The sequence below is a fragment of the Sinocyclocheilus rhinocerous genome, unplaced genomic scaffold (assembly GCF_001515625.1).
Source record: "Sinocyclocheilus rhinocerous isolate Xijiao unplaced genomic scaffold, SAMN03320098_v1.1 scaffold351, whole genome shotgun sequence".
NCBI lineage: Eukaryota > Metazoa > Chordata > Actinopteri > Cypriniformes > Cyprinidae > Sinocyclocheilus > Sinocyclocheilus rhinocerous.
In genome coordinates this window covers 282,576-294,127 of record NW_015639774.1, presented here as the reverse complement: position 1 = coordinate 294,127, position 11,552 = coordinate 282,576, and the positions used below count along the sequence as shown (strand labels likewise).

Here is an 11,552-nt window from a genome sequence, read left to right as displayed (position 1 = left end):
ATAAACATCAACAAGCTGAAAAATAAAGCCCAAGTTTTTTTTTTTTTAGATAATGCAATGTTGTTAAAATTTAATAAAAATGGTATCGAAAAAAGTATCGTTCAGGAACCGGTATCAAAGTTAAGGTATCGGTATCGATATCGAACATTTTGGAACGATACCCAGCCCTATTAATATGTGCTTTGTAAGTTCTAATAAACAGCCATTATGCTGGTAATATGCATGCTAAAAAACAACTAGTTAATAGTGAGAACTGGTCCCTAAAGTTTTACGGCGTTTCTTTCTTCTGTTGAGTACAAAGGAAGATATTCTGAAGAATGACGGTAGCCATTGACTTTCCTATTATGGAAAAAAAAAAATACGATGGAAGTCAGTGGTTTCCGTCAACTGTTTAGTTACCCACATTCTTGAGAATATCTTTTCAGTTCAGCAGAAGCAAAGAAATTTACACAGGTTTGAAATAATTGGCAGTTGAGTAGATTTTCATTTCTGGGTGAACTATTCCTAGAAATAGAAATAGAAAATTTCCTGAAAATGTACTGACCTCCAGATCATCCAAGATGTAAATGAGTTTGTTTCTTCATCAGAGCAGATTTGGAGAAATGAAGCATTACATCAGTTGATCACCAATGGATTCTCTACAATGAATAGGTGCCATCAGAATGAGAGTCCAAACAGCTGATAAAAACATCACAGTAATTCACATGCATAACAGGAAAAAAATACTAAAATAATACTAAATAATGGTGATAGTTTTAGTTTCAGCCTATGCACTGAACAAGCCGTCAAGTCAAGTCACCTTTATTTATATAGCGCTTTTAACAATACAGATTGTGTCAAAGCAACTGTACAGCATTAATTCGGACAATAGTGTGTCATTAATGCAAAATGACAATGGTAAACACTCAATTTTAATTCCCGGTGTTCGTCTGAGACAAGGTCTTTACAGGGGATCTGTATCTGGGGCTATCTAGTTGTCCTGATCTCCGCTGACATTCAGGGCTGTAGAGGTCATCTCTAGGTGCTAATCCACCATCTGGGCTGGATACGGACTGGATCCTGGTGAGTGCAGTGACCATCTGATCTGGATACAGACTGGATCTGGTGGCTACGGTGACCTCGGAATAAGAAAGAAACAGACTAATATTAGCGTAGATGCCATTCTTCTAACGATGTAGCAAGTACATCGGGTGTTATGAAAAGTGTTCCCGGTTCCGGTTGTCCTAATTAAAGCAGCCTAACAATCCTTTAATCGGAATATAATTGTGAGGATACTACCTTTTCTGGTATCTTGGACAGAAAAGGGAGATCGGTCTGTAATTAACTAGTTCTTTGGGGTCAAGTTGAGTTTTTTGATGAGAGGCTTATTAACTTGGCTTATTAAAGGCTTATTTTTGATGAGAGGTTTTGGGGACATATCCTAATGACAATGACGAATTAATAATAGTCAGAAGAGGATCTATGACTTCTGGAAGCACCTCTTTTAGGAGCTTAGATGGAATAGGGTCTAACATACATGTTGAGAGTGGGCGGGATTATTCACATGTCTTTATAGTTGCGCCGCCTCTACTGCTGCGACTCCTGAAAAACTTTTTCATTCCGCGTTGCCCCATCAAGCTCTCGTTGGATCTGCTCCTCTGCTATCAACGAGAGGAATGTCTGTACTTCCTCAACAGACGACGAAACAGCCATTTTTTGGTTGTTAAAAAAAGGTGTGCTCATTCAAAACAGTTGCATTCGATCCTTTGCTGGCTGTGCTGATTTAAATCTAGCGGGTCTGTTGTGTCTCGTGTCGCAAGTTCAGTGACGCAGGTAGTGACGATTCTCTCCGGCCAATAAGTGATCAGCAGAGTTTACACGTCACGTTTTGGTAACGGTACGGTTCACTTGAAACCTCAACCGAGGTGGTACTAAAAAAAGTACCAGGTACTGTACCCAGCAGAAAACCCCCCAAAAGTGAACCGTACCGAACCATACCGTGCTGTACCATGCAGTGGAAAAGCGCCATATGTGCTGAGAATTAACTGATTTCTGTGACGTGAGGTGGCTAGCAGACGGTCGGTTTAGCCAGTCTGTCTGCTTCCTGACCTGGGCCCCAGTTAGTCAAGTACAAACTCTAAGACTATGTGCCATATTTCTAGAGAGAAGAGCGGCACCACCCCAGGAGGGATGAAGACCATCTCTTTTCAACGGGTCAGGTCTGCCCCAAAAACTCGTCCAATTGTCTATGAAACCTATGTTATTCTGTGGGCACCACTTAGACATCCAGCCGTTGAGTGATGACAGTCTGCTATGTATCTCATCACCATGGTAAGCAGGGAGTGGACCAGAGCATAGCACTGTCAACCAGTGCTAGTTTCTAATGGTGACTGTTGCTTTGGGAAGTGGAAGTATCCTCTCTTTCCCCACCGTCACAGGCTGTCATGACTCACTATACTGGCACATCTGTGGCTGAAATGGCAGCATATGCACCTGAGGGGAGGTCTCTGTCCCCTGTCTCTCGCTGTCTTACAGCTGTCATGCATGGCTGATGTCCCCACTGTCTTCTACCATCAGACTGCCTTGACAAGGACATGTGTCCACTCTCTAATGCCTGGTCACCTTGCTCACTCTGTCTGGGCCTGTGACAGTATGGACTAGTTGTGTCACTTCTGGAGCAACGCATGTCTGTCATGTGGAAACAACGTGCCCGCATGCCATTAGGGGTGGACAGCTTTCACTTAACCTTCTTTGATTACCAGCTTTGACTTTCTTTCTTCTATGGAGCACAGATTTCAGGTTTCCAAAGAGTAGCATACCTTGAAAGTATTATAAGGGTGATGCAGTATTTATATATTCTCTACTGGTCAAAAGTTTGGAATAATTAATATTTTTTAAATGTTTTTGAAATAAGTCTCTTATGCTCACCAAGGCTGCATTTATTTGACCAAAATAACTCTTTTGTATTTTAATATTTTAAATTGTCATTTAATTCTGTGATGGCAAAGCTGACTTTTTGGCAGCCATTACGCTAGTCTTCAGTGTCACATGATCTTTCAAATCATTCAAATCAAAATCATTCTAATATTGTGGTTTGCTTCTCAAGAAACATTTCTTATAATTATCAATGCTCAAAATGTTTTCCAGCTGGAAACCATTATACACTACCATTCAAAATGTTAGGTTAAGTAAGATTTTAAAAAAGAAGAAAAAAGAAGAAAAAATGCATTAAATCGATAAACAGTAAAGACATTTTTAATGTTACAAAATATTTCTATTTCAAATAAATGCCGTTCATTGAACTTTCGATTCATCAAAGTATCCTGAAAACATTTCACAGTTTCCACAAAAATATGAATCAGCAAAAACTCTTTTCAATATTGATAATAATAAGAACCATTATTAATAAATGAGCAGCAGTAATCATTGATTAGAACTGAGCACATTATATTGATTTGCTGCTGAAAAATCAGCTTTTCATCACAGGAATAAATTACATTCTGAAATATATACAAATCAAAAACAGTTCTTTTGAATTGTAATTGTAAATTGTAATATTTCACAATATTACAGTTTTTACTGTATTTTTGACAAAATAGATGAAGTCTTGTTGAGCATAGGAGACTTTTCAAAAACATTTTAAAAATCTTAACAGTTTTGTGAACCATTCTCAAAAGAATAACTCATTCACACCTGTAAATTGCATACTGAAAAACATTTTGGTAACACTTTACAATAAGGTTCCATTAGTTAATGTTAGTTAATGTATTAACTAAGATTAATAAATGCTGTAGAAGTATTGTTCATTCTTAGTTCATGTTAACTAAAGTAGTTAACTAATGTTAACTAATGAACCTTATTGTAAAGTGTTACCAACATTTTATTAGATAATTTCAGAATGTTCCTCACACAAAGCTATTGTAATAAAATTTGACAGCCCCAGGTTCACTTTTTATAGTGAAGTAGTGTGATGCGGGCTCAGTTTAGGCCAATGTTGATTTAATTTAGTTTTACAATAGTCCAGTCTAGAGGTCATGAATGCATGAACTAGCTTTGTTAGCAATAACAGGGTCAATGTTGCAGAGTTAATCAGTTGTGAAACAAGTTCAGTTCAACTACACAAGACAATAGTGTCATTATTAATTTCTAGTCAATTCAGTTGAACCCCAGCATCAAATTATATAAAAAAAAGTAGCAGGTGTAGTCTTCCAAAAATGTTTGTTCCTCTGAAAAAAAGGTCATACTGGATTGGAACGACATGAGGGTGAGTAAATGATGACAGAGTATTCCTTTTTGGGTGAATTATCCCTTTAGGTTTCAGCATAGCAGAACATCATGTTCTCCAGTGTAAAAGCAACGCAACTCTTATTCTCCCCCCTCCATGAGATGTCTCTCTGAACATGACAGTAGAGGCGTTACAACACTAAATCATTCTAGCCATCCTGTTTTCTGCCTCCATTCCTCCGCAGTCTCTGCTGCTGTACCAGAGGGCTTCCATTAGGTAAATTAAGTTTTACAGAGGAGGATGGTTTAATAGACTCCCCACTCATCTTTATAATACGTGCCCACTCTTTTCGAGACTCTCCAGTCTGGGTTTTTTTTTTTTTTTTTGAGCATGTTGAATTGGTCCGAAATCACGTACTGAGTAGGTGCTACATTTGAATTTGAACTTACTTAAAAGATTATGTTCTCTATAGTATGAATATGGGCAGTATGAATGAAATTTCGGACATACGTACTAGGACTGCACTATTATGACAAAAATCAATCTTTAAATTATAAAAAAGTAAAAATATGAATGGTATTATAATGTTATACTAAAATTAAAATAATGGGAAAAACCCTTAAGATAACATGTAGAAAGAAAAAAACGCATCTTAAGCACGCCGAATAATTGTAATCGCGATTAGAAATGTGATTAATTGTGCAGACCTAATACGTACATCCGCCATGTTGTTACTATCACATGACTTGCCAGTGTCAGTTGTGTCGCTTCACTGCCATTCATAAAACCTCTGCCGTGGCCTCATGGGATAGTAAAATGTCCATCGCATGTGCACTTCAGAATCCGGGTGGAAGTAGTAGGTCATCCGGGTACTTTTCAGCTACTGTTTTTCGAATACTATGAATTCAGAAATAATACTCTTTTGGCGTACTGTTTTCCTCACACTATAAAGTAGGGAAGTATTCGATTTCGGATGCAGTGCAAGTCTCCTGGTTTCTCTTTTTGAATTATGAATACAGACTACTGCCACCTGCTGGTATGGAGAGTAATTTGCGCTCACACAGGCACAGAACATATGTGCATGTTGGCTGATGACTGTAGTCTTTGCGGTCTGTTGAAGCACAACTTTCTGGCCAAAAGGCAGGCAATGTGAGGTGACGTTCTTTTTTGTCAGTTTGATGTGTCTGGGCTTTTATGCAAATGCAGTGTAATGTAGCAACAACTAATGGAAGTAATACAGTCGGATAATGGAGTCGAGTAGCAACCCCACAGATACTCTGCAACCTCCAGTGACAGTAATTGTTGTCTGTGTAATTAGGCTTAAGTATTACATTTTGTTGAATAACTTGTCCTGCATCATTTGTATTACATACATGAATTACTGGACTAAATATTAAACAAGTTAGTAATTATAACATAATGTGTACCATGCTGATTTGTACAGAGGCTCCGTAGATTTGCACTTAACAAGCCTAAACAGACAGTGAATAAGAGAGAGATCAACTGAGCGATTACTTGCGTCTGTCCTCCAGGCCGAGTCATATATATTTGTGAAAATAGGTTGTCATGTCCAAGGAAAGCGAAATCTCTGTCTTAGCATCGACGCATAGCTCGTCAGCTGAGCCTTCTAAAGTGCCGCTCAAAGTTAAAATGATTTCAACAGCGTGTTTCCTTACGTCTCTTTGAATGAATGAATCAGCGTTTTTGAACGTGTAGTTGAATGACAGTCACGTTCCACCACCTTGTGGCGCATATATGGCGATAATACCGCATACCGCGCTATTGAGCCACTCAAAATTACCGCAAGGGAAATTCCCTCACCGCGACACCTTGAACTGTGCGGCTTGTTGAGGAGATTCTCAGCAAGGATTTGAAGGCTGATTCTGAGATATTGGGATGCATATATAGATCTTGGGATCAGAATATTATAAAAAAGCTGGGCTCTTTTGACTTGGCCAAGTAAGAAACCACAAAACAACCACCAAAATTGTCTGCCGCATAGCAGCATGCTAAAACCAATTCAGAACATATTAGGAAGCTCATTGCTGGCAATGTGGAGTTTTGCATGGGTAAACACCACTCACAATTTCTTCTGAAAATGTAAATTAAAAAATGTTGTCTATATTACTACTTGTCAGTATGAAACGGGGAAAAACGATTTGTTTCATTGCTACTGCAGTGTTTTTATTGCTGTTCCATTTGCTCGAGTGCAGATGTTGTAGCCGACAGGCACATAGTAAATAATCTAGCTGTGTTCTTGTTGCTTTTCCGTTTTGCAGTAATTCAAGTCTAGCCATTTGAACTGAAACCAAAAGTGGTTCAATGTGCCTATGCTATACACATGGCTAGAATGACAGGCCATTTTGTCAACTAACAGAAAAAGCCTCATCCCGGTGGGCCGTGAATTGGCTGCCCAGGCCGCTCATTGAAATACAGGAATGATTTGTTGTGTGAAATGCTGTGCCCAACTATAGATTACCAATTGCCTCCGGTCTCTAACATATAGCTGCACTACAGTCGTTTTGTTAACCTCCAGTCCTCATTCTACATGCAAACACTTTTCAGTTTGTTTGCTGTTTGTTCTGTGAATTGCAAAGACGCCTCTAAAATTACCTGTCAATCACCACCCCCACGTCACGCAACAAATATTTTAAATGCTTGATTCATTTTATTTGTCCTGCAAGCTGTATAATAGTGTTGCTTCAGCTAACTCTGGATGCATGTTTTCCTTGAGCGAAATATACAGATACATATCATACAGAGAGAAATTATAGATACCACAAATAATGTAGTCCAATGAGATTTCATGGGGGGTGTTCTACCATTTCCTCTTTTCTTCCCTCCATTCATTATCAAGGACAATTGTTTTTGTTTTGGTACCTTCCACTCCAGATCACACTCGGTCTCAGTCAGTTGTTGTGTGGAATTGAGAGCTGCATACTGAATTTAATTTCAGCAGCCACTCATGTATGAAGTCGCAAATAGACGGGCTGAAGCCGACTCTTTCGTCTTTTCCTGAGCTTTACTGGCCTACATGAGGGCCAAAACATCATCCCACCTCTCAAACTAACAGACTGTGGGCAATTGCCGAGGGGATGGCTGCACGTTGGTGAGGCTTTGGCTTCTTCTGCCCACTGCATAGTAATGTAGCTAGATTAGAGGGTGCTTCAATTTTACAGGACACATAACAAGTCATTTGTTTCGTTTTCACCTCAGGCGAAGTTTGAAAACATTACATTTAAAAAAAGGACCTGTTTTGTCTGCTGTAAAGACTGTTACCTCTTCGTGTTTTTTCCTCAGGTCTGGAAGCGGCGATATACAAATCGAATCGTTGACATATGTGGACCAACTCCCAGTGGCTGAAATTATTCATCAGGTAAGACTGTAGTTAAATGTTGTTGGCAAGTGTAAATGAGGAAATGGTTGGAAAACAGCAGGCTGAGGGTTTAACAGCTTTCTTACTGAAACCCATTACCAGCTGAACTATGTATTTGATTCAAAAGAGGTGCACCAATTTGTTGAAAAATCGCAGCACTATGTTGCACTGCAAAGATTCATGTAGCATCGTAGAGGAAACATTTGGGACCTCATTCAGGAAGTGCAATGTACTGATGTACAAATAAGACCTGAAAATTAGGAGTAAGACTTTTAAACAATGACAGCAGTGCACCATAATTGGTAGCATAGTCAGCTATGTGTTATACAGCTCTCAAGTCAGTGTAAACATGGGAGCTGAGAGAGGGTCAGGGTGCTCAAGTTTAGTTTGTCACCAGAGTTCAAAATCATTATTCCTGAGCTCTTTTAATTTGGACAAATATTTATGCTGTAAAAATGTTTTGGTGTGCAACTATAATTATACTGAAACATGTCCTGACCAAATCAATCACCTAAGTAACAGTTTTTCATTTTTTTTCCATTTACATCTCTTTTCATTAAATTACTTTTTTTGTTGTTAAATAAAACTAATCAGAAGATTAAAATAATAGTGATAACTTGTTTTACCATAGTCAGTAATTTTAAGTAAAAAAAATTGTGTGTGGAAAGTTTTGTATTACACTCATAGTAAAATGTATGTGAGTGCTGCTGAAATATAGACACCAGACAGATGTTGTGTTTGCTGCAACATTGCTGATTAATCATGTCACTCTATAAAGAACAGATATTCATCAAAAGGGATAAAAAAACAAAACAAAGAAATGCAAACCTGCAGTTCTTAAATAATTTGTAAAATAACCCAGACATATGCTATGGATTTAATCTCTTAATTTATTAAGTGATCTCATTTAATAGTTTGTATTTTATTATTAAAATGAGAGTCTTGAACTTGCTTCTTTTTTAATTTTGTATTTTTTTTATTTTGTATGAATGTACATTTATATCACTATACTTTTGCGTTATTATACCTTTGCATTACATTACAGGAAACTACAGCTGCAATGTGGTTTCTAATAGAGCTGCGTAGGGAGTGAGTGTAATTTTGACATCTGCTGCCATAATCTCTCTCTCTCTCTCTCTCTCTCTCTCTCTATATATATATATATATATATATATATATTCTTTTGGAAAGGAATGGAAATGAAATAGTATTGTTTTATTTTGCAGTTCTAGCAAATATGAATGCAAAAATTATATTTACTGTGCTCTCCCTACTATACTGTAGTTTACTTGCGAGTGCTATTTGCTTAGAATTTATACAAGATAATTTTTTTTTTATCACCATATTCTTGTTCTGGCATTTGTCTAATGTTTCTGGCCTTAGAGAGGTTTGAATTTATTTCCAGATTTTACATAGCCAAAATCCTTACAAAACAACTTGGAATGAACCAAATGTTAGAGGTGGACACCGACTACTTCTCCTAAATTTCTGCTTAAAGCAAGGACATATTTCAGTATTTCTTTGTCTTTGATACTTCTGAATATTTTCCAGAATGTGATACAGGGATTGTCATATTCAAATGTGACTGAAGGAACACCTGTCACTTTTTGATACAGTGGTTTTGCTGTCCAAACCCCAGTGGGTTTAAGAAATCATCTGGAGGACTACAGGATATTGCTAAGGATTCAGGGCTGTCATGATTGATGACATCGAACTGTCACAACAGAACTTTGCCAATGACATAAGTAATGCGTTACTTTACTAGTTACTTGAAAAAAAGTAATCTGATTACGTAACTCGCATTACTTGTAATGAGTTACCCCCAACACTGTTCATAAATATGTGAATGTTCTATTCAGTGGGGTAATGCAGGCGATATGTAGCTGGATAAGTCTCTCTAGCATTCGTTCAGTCTGGAATCTGATGATTGGACGTTCCCTCCCACTGCGTGCTGGACTCATGCAGACTACATCAGAACCTTTGATCTCTCTATATCCATCTCTTTCTTTCTCTTCATCAATTTGTATTAGTGAGAATGTTGAGCAGAGAGTCTCTTTACTGATTCCTTTATTAAAATATTACTTCTGGACAAAATGTCCAAGCATTTGAAATTATTCCATCTGAAAACCAAACGCAATGATCTCAGATGAACCTACTGGTGAAATATATATTTTTTTAAATCAGTTCTTTATTTGCCATTCAAACCAGCTCTGGGCCAGTTCTGCTCTGTTGCATGTTATTAGTGATACTGGCTAAGGTAAGCCTCACTATTACTAATGCTCATGCCCCTAACACAGTGTTCTAACCAGGCATGATGCAATGTAAGCTAATTTTTGTCCTATCCAGCTGCAACCATGAGAAACAGCAAGTAACCGGACATTTTGTTACTCGCTTAGTTTCTGTGGCGTTGTGCTGAGTAAACCTTTACAGAAAAACTACATGAATTTCATGAATGTTTAACATGAAATCTACACATATGTGAAATGTACATGTTAAAATCACATGTGGACTTTGTGGAAAACATGGGAAATTAATGTGGTTTTTCTATAAGGGGACCCACTCACTGTGAAATCTTATGGGTCAAAATCATGATCCACAGTTGATTATTAAACATTAAATAATTTTTTGATTGGCTGTCATTTTGTCATGTCGAAAAAATATAGTTTGGGCAGATAAAGTACTTCTGGCCAAAACATTTACATTGTTGCAGTTAAGACATGATGTCTGTAATTAACTTTGGTGTGTAACTTTCTGCAGTTTTAGTCTAAGCAATTTCTAAGATCTATAAAAATAATAATAAAAAAATACCAAGACATTACTAGGGATCAGGATGCCATAGAGACTCTATGATAGCAGGATTTAATACAAATGTGCAGTGGTGTGATGCAGGGACTGTTTTGTGAAAACAGGAAAAAAATGAATAAATGTAATGCTCAAAAAATAAGCATGTGGCCACTTGTCACAAATAATGAAGGTGTTTTTCTTGCTCTGTTTCAAAGAGAAAGTGTTTTAGTGTTCTTAGAGAATGCTGAATGGACATCTTTTTTATCAAGCCAAAGACTCGTTACTTTGTGTCACGTGGTATAAAGACTTTCAAGAGCTCTTTAAAGTTTATTCACCCACTAATGGGTAGTGTTACTTTTAAACATTAGTGTTTTTGTATTGTTAAAATAGTAATTTTAGTAATTCTATACGTAATGTTACAATATATATACATTTTCTCATTATGACTACATTAATGGGACTGTTTTTTCAATTGTATTTGTAAAAAAGTAACTTGGGTATTGTAATGTAAATTTAGAAATACTTAATGACTGCAAGTTAATACATAATTTAATTTTTGTAATTTTTATTTCTAATCATGCTTTCTGCTGGCCAAAGGATTATTGTTTTGTACTTTCCCTGATCAGTTATCCATCACATTTTTACTTTAAAGTAATTCTTTGCAAGCCAACATCAGTTTAAAGCTTTCATATAATAGTTTAAGATTTCTTCTTAGATTAAAAGTTTAATGATCAAAGTTCAGTTAAATAACTCTTAAGACGGACACATTAAAGGGTTAGTTCTCCCAAAAATGAAAATTTTGTAATTAATTACTCACCCTTGTGTTGTTCCAAACCCGTAAGACCTTCGTTCATCTTTGGAACACAATTTAAGGTATTTTTGATGAAATCTGAGGGCTCTCTGACCCTCCCATAGACAGCAAGGTAACTACCACGTTCAAGGTCCAGAAAAGTACCAAGATGATCGACAAAGTAGTCCGTGTGACATCAGTGGTTCAACTGTAAAGTTACGAAGCTACGAGAATACTTTTTTTGCGCAAAGAAAACAAAAATAACGAAAAAATGATACTGTCGTGAACACGAGTCCAAAGTGACGCAGTAGAGACGAAAATGTGGAATAAAGTCATTCTTTTTGTTTTCTTCGTGCAAAAAAAGTATTCTCGTAGCTTCGTAACTTTACAGTTGAACC

At 37.0% G+C, this 11,552-nt stretch overlaps 1 protein-coding gene across 1 annotated transcript in view; it reads left to right on the top strand.

Annotated features, from left to right (window-relative positions):
- Nucleotides 1–11,552, top strand: part of LOC107751867 (GPI-anchor transamidase-like) — a 46,970-nt gene that overhangs the window by 24,189 nt on the left and 11,229 nt on the right. The window contains exon 10 of the mRNA XM_016567634.1: nucleotides 7,505–7,580. Within this exon, the coding sequence (XP_016423120.1) occupies nucleotides 7,505–7,580 (76 nt within the window). The remainder of the gene's footprint in view (nucleotides 1–7,504; nucleotides 7,581–11,552) is intronic.